The sequence below is a fragment of the Stenella coeruleoalba genome (assembly GCF_951394435.1).
Source record: "Stenella coeruleoalba genome assembly, chromosome: 13".
Classification (NCBI taxonomy): Eukaryota; Metazoa; Chordata; class Mammalia; order Artiodactyla; family Delphinidae; genus Stenella; species Stenella coeruleoalba.
In genome coordinates, this window is record NC_137159.1 from 29,949,712 (window position 1) to 29,967,771 (window position 18,060).

Here is an 18,060-nt window from a genome sequence, read left to right on the forward strand (position 1 = left end):
CATTGTTAGGCATATGGATCAATGGAAAAGAATAGTGAGCCCAGAAATAAGCCCACATACCTATGGTCAATTAATCTTCGACAAAGGAGGCGAGACTATACAATGGGAAAAAGACAGTCTCTTCAGCAAGTGGTACAGGGAAAGTTGGACAGCCACATGTAAATCAATGAAGTTAGAACACACCCTCTAACCTTACACAAAAATAAACTCAAAGTGGCTTAAAGACTTAAACATAAGACATGACACCCTAAAACTACTACAAGAGATCATGCAAAATTTTCTCTGACATAAACCGTACCAATGTTTTCTTAGGTCAGTCTCCCAAGGCAATAGAAATAAAAACAAAAATAAACAAATGGACCTAATCAAACTCACAAGCTTTTCCCCAGCAAAGGAAACCACAAACAAAATGAAAAGACAACCTACAGAATAGGAGAAAATATTTGCAAATGATGTGACCGAAAAGGTCATTTCCAAAATGTACAAACAGCTCATACATCTCAACAACAAAAAAACTAATTGAAAAATGGGCAGAAGACCTAAATAGACATTTCTCCAAAGAAGACATCCAAATGGCCAATGGGCACATGAAAAGCTGCTCAACATTGCTAATTATTAGAGAAATGCAAATTAAAACTACAATGAGGTACCACCTCACACTGGTCAGAATGGCCATCATTAAAAAGTCTACAAGTAACAAATTCTGGAGAGGGTAAGCAGAAAAGGGACCCCTCCTCTACTGTTCGTGGGAATGTAATTTGGTGGATTACAGAATGTAATTTGTGGAAAACAGTATGGAGGTTCCTCAGAAAACTAAAAATAGAATTACCATATGATCCAGCAATCCCACTCCTGGGCATATATCCAGACAAAACTATATTTCAAAAAGATACATGCATTCCTATGTTCATAGCAGCACTATTCACAATAACCAAGACATGGAAACAACCTAAATGTCCATCAACAGATGAATGGATAAAGAAGATTTGGTACATGTATACAATGGAATACTACTCAGTCATAAAAAAGAATGACATAATGCCATCTGCGGCCACATGGATGAAACTAGAGATTATCATACTAAATGAAGTAAGTCAGAAAGAGAAAGACAAATACCATATGATATCACTTACTGCGGAATCTAAACTATGATACAAATGAATCTATCTATGAAACAGAAACAGAATCAGGAACATAGAGAATAGACTGGTGGTTGCCAAGGCAGAGGGGGTTGGGGGATGGGTAGAGTGGGAGGCTGGGGTTAGCAGATGTAAGCTTTTATATATAGAATGGATAAACAACAAGGTCGTACTGTATAGCACAGAGAACTATATTCAATATCCTGTGATAAACCATAATGGAAAAGAATATTGAAAAAAAGAGAATGTATATATGTATAACTGAATCACTTTGCTGTACAGCAGAAATTAACACAACATTGTAAATCAACTATACTTCAATTTTTAAAATATTGATTGATTTTTTTTTAAAGATGCATTGTTAAGTAAAAAAACAATGTTCAAAAAAGTGTGTATAATATGCTACCTATTACTTAGAGTGGTCAGATAGAAAGTGTAATGGTGTTTGCCGGAGGCTGGAGGGAGGGGACAATGGGGAGTTATTGTTTAATAGGTATAGAGCTTCAGTTTTACAGAAGAAAAGAGTTACAGGGATGAATGGTAGTGATGGTTATAAAACAATGCAAATGTATTTAATGCCACTAAACTATATACACTTAAAAATGGTTAAGCTGGTAATTGTTATGTGTATTTTACCACAATACAAAAAAATCTATTTTAATAAATAAATATACTACCTATTATGTAAAAAAGAGGAAAGTCAGAATTTATACTGGTGATTAATCAATAATATGAGTGATACAGAAGAAACAAAGAACAATGGTTACCTATGGGAGAAAGATGAGAATTGCGCAGCTGGGGGAACAAAGGGAGAACTTTTGCTGCATTTTTTAAAATAGAGTCTGCTTTTATAACTCCTTAAATTTTTTTACTAACTCAAAAATTAAATTTGAAAACAAAGCATAAAAACTCTTTTTAAATTTTATAATTTATTAATTCAACAAATACTTATTTTGCCTATCAGACAAAACACCGAGCCTGCCCTCATGGAACGTACATTCTACTAAGAGCTACCTGCCTCCTGACTGAGTGTATATTAGACACTCTACACATATAGAGTGTCTAATATACACTCAGCGGTTAAACTGACGCTAGCCCTGTGGGGTAGGTACTGGTATTAGTTCAATCCACCTTACAGATGAGGAGATTGGGACTCGGAAAGGCATTTGACTTGTCTGATTTCACACAAATAACAGACAGAGCCAGACTCCAAGAGCCTTGCCTTAGACCCCATCCTGGACCAGTGGCACACCTCAGAGCCCCATGAGCACATCATGAAAGACACAAAAAGACCCTTTGCTTCATCCATGGAAAAGAGAGCCCAGGCTATAAATCTGATCTGGTTCAACCTTTTTAAAAAAATCTAATTCCAAGCTGTACTAATCATGCCTTTTTATTTTCAATATTTTGATGTTTTGATATCTGGGGCTTTGCTCACTTTGGAGGGGCTGCCCCTCCCAGGACTAGTCAATTCCTAGAGATATAAAGGACTCACCTGCAACTGCACCTTTCATATGCAGACCCACCAAGCCAGAGCCCACACCCCCACCCCCTTCTCTATTGAGCACTCACATTCAGCCAACATTCCCCTGCACTGAAAACCCCAGGGCCAGGTGCCACATAACTTCACATAGCCCCTGCCCTCCAGAGCCTGCTGAAATTATTCAAACTAGCCGATCCTAAACCCGCTTACCCTGCCTTGCCTGTTCTTTTCTGAGGAAACCACAGTAAAGGCTCTTGCCCATGCTTTCCCATCCCTCCCCCTGCCTCCCAACTGACCCTGGTGCTTCCCCACGTGGCCCCCATGGTGCGGCATGCCCCCTCCTCTGAGGAACGGTAACAAACTATCCTTTCAATGGTAATCATCTCCTGATTTGTTGGCTTACCATACCTGAATAATAACAAAACCTACATTTTAAAACACAAGCCTGCTAGTTCTTTGTTGGGGAGATCAGGGGTGAATGGTCATTTTAAAGAGCTCAGTAATCGCACCCTGTAGATGGGCTACACTCTCCTATGAAGAGGAGGTTGTGAGGTCTAGTAGTCTACACTATGCATTTGGAGCTTTCAGAGGGTGGCCTTGAAGTCTGGGCCCTGAGGAGAAGAAGGAAGGGAAGGGTCGAGTGTGCGGAACAGGTCTGGCAACAGGGCAGCTGGCTGAGACCCCAGGAGAAACCAGCTAGTCAGGGAGAGGCAGCCATGCCTGTGGCAGGGATAGCTGAAGGACCTAAGAGAGACGCTCTTCCACTGAAAGTGGCCTCCACACCTGCAGGGGGTGGCAGACCCTCCATCCGTTACCCCAGGCCTTCCCATATGCCATGGTGCCATGAGCTGAAGAATGAACAGGTGAGGCAGCCGAGGTGCAGCAGACCAGAGAAGACAACATCCCCAGGTGCTCGGAGCTGCGTTAGGGAGAAGTTACATGGGAGAAGTGGGTGCAGCTCACACTGACAGTGACCAGTAAGTGAATGTAAGACAAGCCCTCTCCCCAGACACCCGGAAGGAAGGTGGCCCAGGAAGGCTGGCAGGACACAGTTCTTGCCCTGTTTGGTTCATGGGACACCCCAGGTGGCAGACCCTGGGTGTCACACACGCCAACCATGGTCTTCACATGTTGAGTCAGTGCCAACATTTCTAAACTATACCTTTCAACCTATAGCAACACTTTGAAAACATTCTTCCTCTCAACTATCTTCCAAAAATAAATTTTATCATAGAATGATGAAGAAAAAGAGCTCTCGAGTCATCCTACTTGGGCTGGAACCTCAGCTCTGCCATGCGACAGCTCTGTGGCTGAGGACAAGTTACATAACCTTTTTGAGGCCTGTTTTCTCATCTGTAAAGGTCATTTATTCATTTGACAAATATGTAGTGAGCACCTAATTATTGTAGGTATTGGGGATACTGGTTACACAAAATGGACAACCACCCCTGCACTGTTGGAGCTTCACAGGAATAGTGCACACTCCAGAGGGTTCTTGTAAAATCCAAGTTCACATACCTAACACCCCCAACTGTGTCTGGGACACAGACAGTGCTTGGTAAATGTCACCCCACTCACCAGCTTCCTGTCCTCTGCACATACTACCCCACCAGATTGAAGTGAGGGACCCATTAGATCATGACTGTCATAATATATGTAAGAGGTAAGATTTATTTGTGGTCACTCCTGATGGTAGAATAGAAATGAGACCCTCAAAATCTCAGGGAGAGAGAACAGAAGGAAGGACTTTCTAACATTATAATCCAGGCCCTGAACAGGCTTCTTCCTGACTCTAGCTCTGTCCTTGAAGGATGGAGGAGACTCCCACAGGTCTTTCAATTCTGGATGACATACCTGCCAAGGGGGGAGGCTCCAGTGAGAGTGTGGGTGGCCGATGACAAGTGCAGGCACAGGGTAGGGTCCAGGCATGACAGCAGTGGGGTTAGACACGCACCATCACTAGGGCCTCCTGCAGGAAAGGCTTACACAGCCCAGACTGGTAAATGTGAAGGGAGTGCTGGCAATGGAAAACCAGTTCCCAGCCTTCATGGTAAAGACTGAATCAGTCAAGCAAGAGTCACCTGTGGCTGCTAAATCTAGGGGGACATTTTGACGAGCAGGATATTGGCAGGGTCTTAAAGTGTCTCTTAACACACGTCAAGGAGGAAAAAAAGAACAGTAAAGACACAACGGAAAAATCAGACAACGCCTTGACGGGTGATTGAAATGAATGTCACCAACGAGGGACACCATGCGCCTCCAGATCCTGAGATAAACACAACGCACCTATGACGGATTCCAGCCAGGAGTCAGTAACCGAATCTGATCATGAATATGATCATGAGAAAGACATCAGACAAACCCCAAATGAGGAATATTCTATTTTTTTCATTGGGGTATTGTATTATTCAAAAATGTAAATTGCCATAACTGTGGAAATGTCCCAAAGTAAAGGAGGCTATGGAAATATGATGACAAAATTCAATATGGGTATCTATACTGGGGGAAAGGGAGGGGGAAATGCTATAAAAGACATAACTTGGTCAATTGATAGGATCAAAATACAAACAGTAGATTAAAGTAGGCAACCATGTTAAATTTACTGAAGTTGGTAACTTACTGTGGTTATGTAAAAAAAATCCCTGCTCTTTGGAAATATACACAGAAGTATCTAAGGATAAAGGGCCATGATGAGTATAACTTACCCTCAAATGGGAGAGAGAGAAAAAGGGAGGACGGAGGGAGAGGAGAGAGTGAGAGAGAGAATATTATAAACCAAATGGAATAGAACATTACCAATAAATGAGTCTAAGTAAAGTGTGTGGATGTTCTTTTTGAAACTTTCCTATGAGTTTGAAATTATTTCCCAAAAAGGGCTCTAGAAAGGTCTCCATGTGTCCGTTTCTCATTCTTTATCTTTTAAACTAAGAAAAAGACACGTCAACTAAAAATATATGTATTACAACTCAAACCCATTCATCACTGACTCAGCCGCACCTTCCTCATTAGATTCAGTGAGTCAGCACAACAGGAAAATCAGATAGCCCCTGACCTGGCAGGACACACACACACACACACACAGACACACACACTCAGGGGAAGTTTAAGGACACCGGTGAGGAGACACCATGAGCTGCGGCCCCTTCAGCCATGCATGCCTGGCCGTGAGGGGCAGGAAATGAGAACAGCCGGACATAACACACACACACAAACCCCAGCCCGCCTGGCCTCTGGCAGACTTCCTGCCAGTATCTGATCCTCCAGGGGCTGCCCAAGGGTAACTCTAAATAGTTTTCCACTTCAATCCAGAGAAAGACAAAAGAAAAACTATTTCGAAACACAGGGATGTCCTGGATAGAATCCAGGACAAAATATAGTTATAAAAATCCTTGGAAAATAAGGATATGGTCAATGCTTCCGAGGATGCTGGGAACAATGGGATGGTGAACTGTAAGTATTCCTGCCTCAAAACTGCCTCCCAAGGATTCCGGAGGCTTGCCTACTGGCTTGCTGAAACCTGGAGGCTGAACATAGGCCTACTTTCCCCAACTTCTAACAACAGCAAACTGCCTCTCTGCCTTTTTAAATGTCTATGTGCACAGGCATACAAATACCCAAAGGTGAACATCCATTCCTGTGTAAGAATGACACCAGGACAAAGCAACCAACAGACGACAAGCAGAGAGAAAATACCATCCACACTTAAAACAGACCGAGGGTCAATATTCCTAACAAGATCCCAAACGTACAAACTACCATGAATTAGTTAGAATAAAACAAGCACCTCAAAGGATTAAGATAGACAACTGACAGAAGAAGAAATACAAATGGGCAATAAACACATGGAAAGATGCTCAACTTTACAAGCAATTAAGGAAACACAAATTATAAGATACCTTTTTTCCCCCATGGCACTAGCAAAAATAAAACATTGACGGGCACTTTTTTTACACTGTCGGTAGACGTAACTCAGGACACCTTTTCTGAAAAGCAATTTGGCAGAATTGATGAAAATGTTATCCCATTTCTAAGGACCTATCCTAAAGGAAAAATAGTATAAGGACATAAAAACGTTCGGATAAAGATGTTCACTGGCATGCCAGGAAAGAAGCTAGAAAGAAACTAAATACCAGTCAATAAGGTTACAGTGGGATAAATTATGGGGCACTCACACCGTGGAATACAACACAACTACTGAAAATGGTGTTGACCGATACCCACTGACCTGGGAAAACGGTTCGTGATAAAATGACAAAAAGCCACATGGGGACCAATATACATGGCGTGACTCATTTTTGTGTAAGTAAATGAATACACTTGTATATAAACAGATGCTTGCAGATACTTAGGGAAAGTTGAGGAAGCTATATACGGTCAACAGTGGACACCACTGGAGGGAAGGGAAGGAGCGGATTGGAGAACATGCATTTTTTCCTTTATAAACTTTTAAGAATGGAGCTTACTGACTTACGCTTATTATTTTACTTTATTTTTTTGGGCTGTGCCACGTGGCATGCGGGATCTTAGTTCCCCAACCAGGGATCGAACCCATGGCCCCTGCAGTGGAAGCACAGAGTCTTAACAAATGGACCACCAGGGAAATCCTGGCGCTTACTTCTGCTTATAAAAATATTTATAATTTGTATACTCTTGTGGGGTTTTTTTCAAATAAAAAAGAATGTGTTCATATTCAGGTACAGCACGTGTCCAGACGGGGCATGCACTTGCTGTAATGTTCACATACTGGTGTGGTTTCTGTATGTGCATCTGTACGGATCCTGCTACAACCAACAGTCCCCATGTACCGGACACCTTCAATGTGCCAAGCACAGGGTAGGCGTTTGACACGTACGCATTATACAACAACTCTGCACTGTAGGTACTGTGATCGCCTTTCAGAAAGGTCCAGGTCAAGGCAGTGCCAGGATGAGACCCACTGCTGAAAGTGGGGCTCCCGAGAGTAGCCTTTGACCTTCACTCTCATGCCAGCCACCACCACTGCCCTGCTCAGCTATGTAGACAACCTGGGAGACCAAGACCACCTGCCCCTGCCAGGATGGAACCCCTTGACCACATCAACTCATTCCAGGTGTGAGTCAAAGGCATCCACTGGCCAGATCTGCGCCCGACCTTCCTTACATTCTTGCACGTGACAGACTCACGTTCAGCTCCTTCCTAGCAACCCCTGCTTTCCCTCAGTAGATTAAGCTCGTTGTCCCCGGAGACACCAGGACAACCCCTACCTCCACCCTAGGGACACCAAGACCTACTCCAGGGTCAGCAACAGCCCTACAGGAGATGGTCACCTACGTCAGGAAGACCCGCCGTTCCCAAAACATCTCCTCACAGCCTATCGCGGTGCCGAAAGGCTCACCGTTAGCGCTTTCATTTCTGGTCTAAGCGGAGTCTGGGAAATAAAGCACCATCGCCTACATTCCTAAGAGAAGGAGCAAAACGTTAAACCACAGGCTGCCACCAACACTTCAGTATGAATGAGTGAGTCCGTTTTCAAACCACAGCTGGCTGAGAGCAGCCTTTGATGGGAAAGGGCTGGGGTCAGTGGGACTCAAGCAACTGGGGCAGCTGGAGGGCAGCACAGGGGAGCTACGGAAAAGGGGATGTGCCGAAGGGAACTGCCATTTAGGGAGCAGCCCTCTGTGGCAGGTCCCTGAGATGTGCTTTTGCACTTGATTTAATACTCCCTAAGCAGGAGGAAACAGGCTCAGGGAGCTGAGCTGAGGACCTGCCCAAGGCCACAGGGCTGTTGAGTCTGGACCCTAGCTCTTCCCAAAGTCCATATTCATTCCAGCTCATTCCGTGACCAGCTCACGGGGCCGACGTCGGGGTGAGAGGAGGAGCAGCTGAGGAGGAAGGACACGGAGCAGCAGTGCCCAGGAAGGTACCCAAGCTGCCTCCGGGGCCCCCGTCAGTGGCCGACACCATACTGACAACCCAGATCGCAGGGCAGGTGAAGGCAGGCAAGGCTCTGTGTGCGGCTGAGAGAGCCCTCAAGGACCCACTTTATAGAGTCACCGGGTTGCCGAAAGGTTGGAAGTGAATCACACTCTTCTGAAGAAAATGCTATTGTGAGAGCCTAAGGGAACGCTTCTTTAAAGGCAGTAGTGTGCCTTCTAGCCGATTCTTGGTGTGAATCTGGGTCTCCTTCTGTACTTCTTGATTGAAGCGGGGGCGGGGGGACAGCCACCCTGGAATAGAGTTGCCAGATCAAGTACAGGATTCCCTGCTAAGTTTACCTTTCAGATAAACACTTGGTAATCTCTTAATATAAGTATGTCTCATGCAACATTTGGGACATTCAAACTAACTGAGTGTCCTGAATGTTTCTCTATTGAATCTGGCCACCCTATCCTGGGCCTGGTGGTCAAGGTGAGTATCATTTTAACCCTGGTGGTTTTTTTGCTTCGTTTTTTGGGGGTTTTTTTGGCTGGGCCGTTAGGCTTGTAGGATCTTAGTTCCCCGACCTGGGATCAAACCGGGCCCTCGGCAGTGAAAGCGCAGAGTCCTAACCACTGGATGGCCAGGGAATTCCGTAACCCTAGTGTTTTGACAGATGGACATTTTGACCCCATGGAGACTTTTGCTCCCATATTTACATTTACCAAACATTTAAATTAAAAAAAAATACACCTACTTTAATTAATTTCTACTGGAAAGGCATTTTTCAGAACAAATTAAATTAAGCCCGGTTAATTTGTTGAGATATTTTCTATACAGTGTAATTAAACTCCTTTCTTTTTTTAATCTTCATTTTTATTTTACCAAAATTATTGTCATTAGTAACAATTATTTTCTGTTTAAATTTCCCAACACAGGTTTGGTGCAAAGTTTTCTTGGGGGGTTTTTTGTTTGTTTGTTTTTTCATTTTTCGATTCATATCAAGCTTTATCAAATATAGCTCTCTTGATTCTTGAGTTTTCTTTTGTGGAATTAGTTCTATTAAGTCTGATTCTCTCAGGTCAGTGTTTACAGTTACCAACAGGATTCTTCAGTCAGTTTTTCATTTCCTTAACAATTTTACCATGTGCCGTTTTGCCCATAATTATTGCATGGTAATCAGTTCTACCAATAACCACATCCAGAAACTATGGCAAGAATTATATTTATTTCTCAGTTAATCCATGAAAAAATTGAGAGCCATTCCTTGCAGAAGTGCCAGCATTGCTCTCATGCCCTGGTGCACACTGGTCTCCCCTGGGCAGTTTCAGGAAGTGCTGCTGCCTGCACCCGACTCCAGCTTCTCCTTTCATCAGTTTGTGCCTAGACACTGATCTATTGTAAAGCTCCCAGGCCATTCTAAGATGCACCCAGGGTTGGAGCACTGTTCTAGAAACCTAGAGCTGCGCTGTCCAACACAGTAAGCCGCCACTGTGCACGCACATGAGCTATTCAAATTTAAATTAATTAAAATTAAATAAAATTTAAGATTCAGTTCCTCAGTTACACTAGCCAACACGGAATGGTTCCATCATCTCAGAAAGTTCTACCGGGCAGCACTGGTCTGGAGTGCAGACGACTGGTTCTCACTCCCTAACACCTGGGAGTTCGTAATGGTGCACAGGCCCCGCTCCCAATCAATTAAGTGAGAACTTGCAGGCGGGGCCAGGCACTGGTATGTTATGTCAAAGCTGCTGCTGATGCTCTTGCGTCTCATAGCCTGAATTGGGAATTTCTCAGCTGAACATCGCAGGGGTCAAACTTAGCTGGTCAGGGATCAGGGTCAACTTCCCCTCCAGCATCCTTCTGAGAAGCCCAGAGTAAACAGGAAGTTGTTGAGTGCAGCCTGGGACACGCAACTGAGTCCAGGACCCAGCCTAGCTGGGTTTGCACGAGTGTCTCCCATCCAGAGGAGTGAAGTTTCCTCTTATGTGCATTTGAAACCTGATTTTATAGACATGGAGTTGATCCACCCCTGCAGTTGCTTCAGGATGGGTGGGGTGCAGAATGGCCCAGAGACAGTATCCAGCCTGAGTTTCCCCTCCTGAGAGATTCCGAGACCCCACTCCAGGCCAACAGACAAGGCTGGCATAATGAGGTCACCCCAAACTGCCAACGGTCGTCGGGGAAACACAGAAACATCAAAAATCCCAGAAGCCCTGGGGAAAGAGAAGAGAGTGGAAGTGGGGGAGAGTCAGATGACAGAAGGAATAAACGGAGAGGGGCCAGGAAGAAAAAGGAGCAAAACCACAGACCTGTGGAGACAGAGGTGTGAGTGAGGGGCGGTAAAGAATGATTGAGGCATTGAGGGGACTCTAGAAACAGGTGGAGGCAGAGGATGGAGGTTCAGAAGACGGAGAGGAGGAGACAGAGGGAGACTGTGGAGGGCTGTGCTGCATCTCGCTTGGAAGAAGACCCAGGAGGACCCTAGGTGGGCCCACAGCCCACCCAGGACTGCCAGGAAGGAAGGAACTGCTGCATGACGACCCTGTGGATTTCACTGAAACTGAGGGCAGTCAGATGGCAGCGGTCACCGTCACACCTGTTGTCTCCCTATTTGCTTCCTGACCAGACACTGCCAACTTGAGGGTAGTGAGTAGGTGTTCTATGTAAAACGTTCATTGAATTGAATTCACCGATTTTTTTTTCCTTTTCTCTTTTAGAACGTAAAATATCACATGGTTGCTCTTTCCACTTCCTGGAAATGCTTGACTTTTACAGCGTTAGACTTTTTAATACTTTTAAGTAACTGGTTTTTTTTTTTTTTTTTTTGTGGTACGCGGGCCTCTCACTGTTGTGGCCTCTCCCGTTGCGGAGCACGGGCTCCGGACGCGCAGGCTCAGTGGCCATGGCTCACGGGCCCAGCCGCTCCGCGGCACGTGGGATCTTCCCGGACCGGGTCATGAACCTGTGTCCCCTGCATCGGCAGGCGGACTCTCAACCACTGCGCCACCAGGGAAGCCCTTAACTGGGATTCTTTTCTCACATTTCATGAGCAGCATGAACGTACTGTGCGCTCTAACCATGAGGGCCTTACAGAAGCACCCTGTGGGTACCTGCCTCCCTCCCGCTGCTCCAGTGGGTTTCCCCTCATGCATCTTCCATCCAAGCAAACTGCTCTCCAGCCTGCATACCCCACTGGCTCCGAGGCTCCGATAGCAAAGCTAAAATTCTATTATTTCTGAAATTCTTCAGACGTTTGTGAATGTAAGTTTAAATTTAGTTGAATTAAAATTTAATTTTTAATCGCTAGAAATGCAAAATTGAGATAAATGTTTGAAAAACTCAAAAGTTGCATTCAAGTTGTTATCAGAAAGAAGTTTCTGGTGAATCAGGAAGCTTTGTGAATTAGTTCTTCTGCAAATTGCTGTGTGAGGAACTGATTTCCAGCACACTGGCCTCTCAAGTGACCTACCTGGTCATGTGGGAAACTGGTGTTCAGGGAGCTGACTTGCCCCCAGGAGCCAGAGGACACCTACAGGGGCCAACGAGAGGGCTCCAATGTGCGAGACAGCCTGCCCCTGCTGTGATCTCCAACCCACGGAGCCAGGCCGGCCCATGTGTGGCACTGGCCTGCTATCACCCCGATGTCTAGCCTGGCCCTTGAATTGATCAAAAATATGTTCTCATCCCCTGCTGCCTTCATGGTCTTAGAAATCTCCCCACAGGGCCTGAAAAGTACTGAATGTGATCATGAAAGTGAAACATGCGTTTCCTCTGCATGCCTTTGCCTTGCTACGCTCTCTCCAGAAGGGCCCAGCACCTGCCTGGGGCTTCCGGGAGCCTCTGAGAGGTGCAGGGGCTCCGTGATTCTGACCATGTTGCAGACCTGCCCTTCAATCACAGCTCTGCCATCAGTAGCCTTCGAGGAAATTAATCTCCTGGAGCCTCAGTTTCCCTCCGTAATAATGACAAGTCTAATAGTAACACCTAACGATTAAAAAAGATCTTTTATATAAAGACTCAGCACAGGGCCAGACACTTGGCTAAGCTCTTGGTAAACATCAGCTGTTGTGGGTTTGCTATTATTATCCTCAGCCTGGTGTCAGAGGCCCCCTCCCAACCTGGCCCCATTGCTCCCTTCTCACTGGGCTGCACAAGTCATGTGACTGAATCCCACATGTAAGGCCTTAGCCTGCTGCCCTCCATGCCCAAACAGTGGAAGGCCCTCCCTTCCTCTCCTCTCTAAAGCCAACCCTGGCCTCTGAGTCCGTCTGTGTGGCCCTCCTCCAGGAAGCCTTCCAGGACCACCCAGAGTCCAGCATTGCTCCTCCCTCACCTGTAGGTCCACCGTTCATGCTTGTCAGAAGCTGCCTTTTTTCTATGAAATACCTGTGCTGGGGTAACAGTGTGAATGAGTTCCAGCCCCTGCAGGAGCCTGCACCCTGTGCAGGTGGGGGCTGCTGAGGTCCAGGCTGGACAAAATGGACCCAAGACGCCCTGGACCCACACCTTTTAGCCCTACCTTGGGAGGGCCTAGTGGAAGCGCCTCCATCCTCGCCACACGTATCACGCGCTGCACCCACAGCCAGCAGAGACACAGAGAGACCGTGGTGGTTGCGTTTTTCTTCCAAGCTTTTTAAGATTTCCAACTTTCCAGATGTCTGGGAGGCTGAGACCCCTGTCGGCCTTCCCCAGGTCTCTGAATCCCCCCTCCTTCCCTCTCCCACTCTCGCCCTGCCAGGGAAACACAGCCGGGCCCCAGACACCAGCTGACCCAGTTCCCAAACAAAGGCTCTACTGTCAGCAGGTCACAAAACAGCAAGCCCATGCCCGATCCTCGGGTCCAGACCTCAGCGAACGGCACCAAGAGCGTGAACCCACCCCTGCCGGCCCCTCACACAGCTGCACCCCCGTCAGGCCTAGCAGGGACCGGCTGAAGCCCCGCCCTGACATTCAAGGTTCCAGCACTGGAGCGCTCTCAGGCTGTGCCTCCCAGGTCACCCTACCCACAGTCAACAGGGCCATCCGTCTGCAAGCTGGCTGGCCCTGCCCACCCCGCCACCAGCACACACAAGGCCCAGGAGCTCCATACACGAGGAAGGACCCATCGCCCGCCTCGAGAGCCTGGTTTTGCCACCACAAAACTCTGAACTCTGCTCCTACTATTGCCCCTGCCTGGAAACCATCCCTACTACGTACATGAAATATCACCAGAAGACACTGCCACAGGACGGTGGGCAGTCAGTGTGGGTCGCCATTACCGTTCCGACTTCTAAACCACAACTCTCACCTCGAGTCCCACCTCTTCCATGAAGCCATCGCTCGGCCTGCCTCGCGCCATGTGCCACTGCCCTCCCTAGCCTGTGCTGGGCAGGGAGAGAGGGCCGTGCCAGGCACCTCAGGGCTGCAGCAGGACCCAGAGAGCCTTTTCTTCCCTGCTCCCTGGGGCACAGACTGTCTGGGGAAACACACGCACATCTGATTCTAGCCCATCTTCCTTCCCTGTCACTTGGGAAGCTCTCAGATTTACCCACGGCTGAGTTCCTGAGACTGCAGCCAGCCCTCTCCCCCAGATCTCCCACCGGGCCAGGCCCACGAGTGGCAGGTCTTCACCAAACACCAGCTCTCCAGAGTCCACATTCTGTAGTCTACATCCGCCACAACCCTACCCGTACACACCCACAGGCCAGAGTCCCCCTCACCGCCTCACCTGTTCCTCCCCATCGTCTCGTGGTCTTTGACCACCACATGAAGCTCGGAGCCTTGGTCCAGGGGGACACCCTTGAGGTCCCACTCAAAGCCCTGGAAGAAAAAGAGAAAAGATGTCTTAACCTATGGACCCCTAGAAGAGACTGTGTCTGGTCCCCACGGGTCCCCCTGGGGCACTGAGCGGGCATCTGTGACCACTACTGGTGACGGGAAGGATGCATGAGTGAAGGAATGAATACATGAGTAGCAGGGTCTCAGAGCTTCAGAAGGGACAGCGAGAGCTGAAGGCAGCGGAAGAGAGTAGGAGACCAGACCCCCATGACCCCCTCCCCAACTCAATTCCACCAGTCACCAGGAGCACAGCTGGGAAAACTTCCAGGTGGCCCTCAGGGCCCAAAATCAGTGTGCTCATGGGGCAGCCCGGCGCCTGGTGACAGCATGCGTTAGTGCCACCTTGGTCTCCAGAGACCCCAGGACCCTCCTCAGAGCAAAGGCACCCCATGCATCCCAACCCCATCCACACGAGGATAGGGCTTCCAAAGACCACCAGGGCGCCATATAAAGAAAGCTGGTTGACTAAGTCTCGAACAAGAGCAAGTTATGCAGCAGATGGGAGCCAATTCTTTCGCAATTAGAGAATGACAAATCTCTGCACAGATGATACCCTGACCAGCAAGCACTTGAGTTGGTAAGCAAATAAATGAGCATCTGCCAACATAGATTTACTGATTAAACTTGTTAAAGGCTATTGCAACATGCCTTAAGTAAATCATTTGCACAGATGATCTACTGCAAATAGACAATTATTTCCTATAGTTTAAATTACCTAAACATTGTCAGTTTTTCTGAAACAGTGTATTAAATTTAACCCAAAGGAAAAAAAAAAAAGAAAGAAAGAAAGCTGGTTGAGAGGGCAGGAACCAGAGGAGGACCTGATGAATCAGGGAGGGCTGTGGGGAGGAGGTAGTTCTGGGCAAGGACAACGGCCCTGTGTAAGGGAAAAAAAGCAGGTAAGAGAGCCCTAGACACCCTCCTCCTGGCTGGCCAGAGCTGAAAGAAGTGGAGACAAGGGACCCCTCACTCCTCTCCACACCGTACCCACAGCACAGGGGAGACCGCAGGCCAGGCCACCACCCCTCCTCCCAGGTGCCAGGAGGATTTCATTGGCACACCGGACCAGAGCCCCTCCTCTCCATGACAACACCTCTGAGAAAGCCGCCTCTGCCTGAGCCCCCTGACTCGTCCCTGCAGAGACAGTGGAAGCAGAGGGAGGAAAGGAGGGAAGGTGGGAAGCTCACATACCTCATTCCACACGGGGTTCACGTTGTTCTTGATGACTTTGGTTCTCTTCTTCACGCCTACGAGAGACACAGAGGGGGAGTGAAGAGATGTACCCCAACCTGCGCCTTCCCCAAGTGAGGGCCAGTTCTAAGACCTGCACTGCACCTCACCCGCCAAAGGAAACCTTACAAAACCCACGAGTCCCTGAGAATCCCACCAGTCTGCAATGAAAGCCCAATGCCAATCACACACATCTCTCAGCTCTGGGACGGACAAACAGCAGCCCCATCGGAAGGACTGTTTAAAGGACAATACCCAGCCTGACTCTTCTTAATGAGTTTGTTATTGTTACTCCTGACTTTCTAAGTAAAGCTTTTAAATTGTAAAGTTTCTGATTCTCAAAATGAATGATCTTCATAGAAAATATTCCATTTTTCTTTAAAACAATCTATCTCCACATATTGTATGATTCCATTTACATGAAATGTCCAGAACAGGCAAATTCACAGAGACAGAAAATAGATTAGTAGTTTCCAGGGCCCTAGAGGGAGATGGGAATGGCAAGTGAACGCTTAATGGAGATTTCTTTTTGGGGTGATGAACTGTTATGGAATTAGATAGTGACGATGGTTGTACAACATTGTGAGTATACTAAAAACCATTTACACTGTACACTTTTAAATGGTTAAAATGGTGACTTTTAGGGTCTGTGAATTTTACCTCAATTTTAAAAAAATCCACCTCACTCTCACCTTGAAGGTATCTATCTGAAGCAGGCTGTCCTACCTGCTCGTGAGGGCTGGGCCGAGGAATGCAGAAGGGCTTTGAGATAGACAACAAGAAGAACTAACACTGTGATGGCTGGGAAGAGCCACAGGGCCCCAGTGGTAGAGGGTGAGCCCCCAACCCCTCTCACCGCCTGCTGCAAATCACTGTTGTGGGAAAAGCACGTGGACTTTGGAATGACACAGACCACCATAGAATACTTATTTTCTGGGAGACCCTAGGGGCAGCAGTTCTCAAATTTTTGGTCACAGGATGTCATTCTTAAAAATTATTGAGGCGGGACTTCCCTGGTGGTGCAGTGGTTAAGAATCTGCCTGCCAGTGCAGGGGACACCGGTTACAGCCCTGGCCCGGGAAGATCCCACATGCTGCGGAGCAACTAAGCCCGTGTGCCACAACTACTGAAGCCCAAGTGCCTAGAGCCCGTGCTCCGCAACAAAGAGAAGCCACCGCAATGAAAAGCCCGCGCACCGCAATGAAGAGTAGCCCCCGCTTCCTGCAACTAGAGAAAGCCCGCGCACAGCAACGAAGACCCAATGCAGCCAAAAATAAATAAATAAATAAAATAAAGCTTAAAAAAAATTATTGAGGGGACTTCGCTGGTGGCGCAGTGGTTAAGAATCCGCCTGTCAATGCGAGGGACACGGGTTCGATCCCTGGTCCGGGAAGATCCCACATGCCGCGGAGCAACTTAGCCCATGCGCCAGAACTACTGGAGCCCATGCGCCTAGGGTCTGTGCTCCACAACAAGAGAAGCCACCGCAATGAGAAGCCCGTGCACCACAACAAAGAGTAGCCCCCGCTCGCCACAAAGACCCAACACAGCCATAAATAAATAAATAAATAAACAAATTTATTTATTTAAAAAAAAGTAAAACTTCCATAGAAAAAAATTTATTGAGGGCCCTAAGGAGCTTTTCCTAAGGTAACTTGTATCTATCAACTTTTACTGTATTCAAGGTTAAAACTGAGGCATTTAAAAATATTTATTTAGTAATTAATATTACATTAACAATAATAAGCCCAGTACCTGTTAACATAAGTGGCATATTTTTATGAAAAATAACTAACTTCCAAAACAAAGGCAACAGAAAAGTGACACTGTTTACATTTTGCAAATCTCTTTAATGCCTCACTGAATTCTCATTACCCTGTCTACGTTCAGTCCATTGAGATGTCTTGTTTTAGTTGACATCTGTGAAAAAAACCCAACCAGACATATAGTTGGAGATGCATTTTAATAAATTTTCAGATAATTGTGGATCTCCTTCTTTGATACTGCACCAAAACTCAATAAGTATTATTTCTTTTTCTTTTTTTTTAATTTTTGGCTGCATTGGGTCTTCGTAGCTGCGTGCGGGCTTTCTCAAGTTGCGCACTACTCTTCGTTGCGGTGCGCAGTCTTCTCATTGCCAGGGCTTCTCTTGTTGTGGAGCACAGGCTCTAGGTGCATGGGCTTCAGTAGCTGTAGCACGTAGGCTCAGTAGTTGTGGCTCGCAGACTCTAGAGCAAAGGCTCAGTAGTTGGGACGCAGGGGGCTTAGTTGCTCCGTGGCATGTGGGAGCTTCCTGAACCAGGGCTTGAACTCGTGTCCCCTGCATTGGCAGGCAGATTCTTAACCACTGTGCCACTAGGGAAGCCCTCAATAAGTGGTATTTCTTAAACCTAAAGGTTAGCTGCAGTGTGAAATCTGAAAGTAGAGAGTGATGAACATTTTGTACTCTGTTACATTAAAATCTGTTGTCCTATCTTGCATTATGAATAA

General features: G+C 46.8%; 1 protein-coding gene across 9 annotated transcripts in view; it reads right to left on the minus strand.

Annotated features, from left to right (window-relative positions):
* Positions 1-18,060, minus strand: part of DYSF (dysferlin) — a gene marked incomplete at its 5' end in the record, with an annotated part of 221,322 nt that overhangs the window by 182,901 nt on the left and 20,361 nt on the right. For all 9 annotated transcript variants that reach the window (XM_079941051.1, XM_079941049.1, XM_079941047.1 and 6 more), the window contains 2 exons: positions 14,231-14,322; positions 15,532-15,587. In XM_079941051.1, the coding sequence (XP_079797177.1) occupies positions 14,231-14,322; positions 15,532-15,587 (148 nt within the window). The remainder of the gene's footprint in view (positions 1-14,230; positions 14,323-15,531; positions 15,588-18,060) is intronic.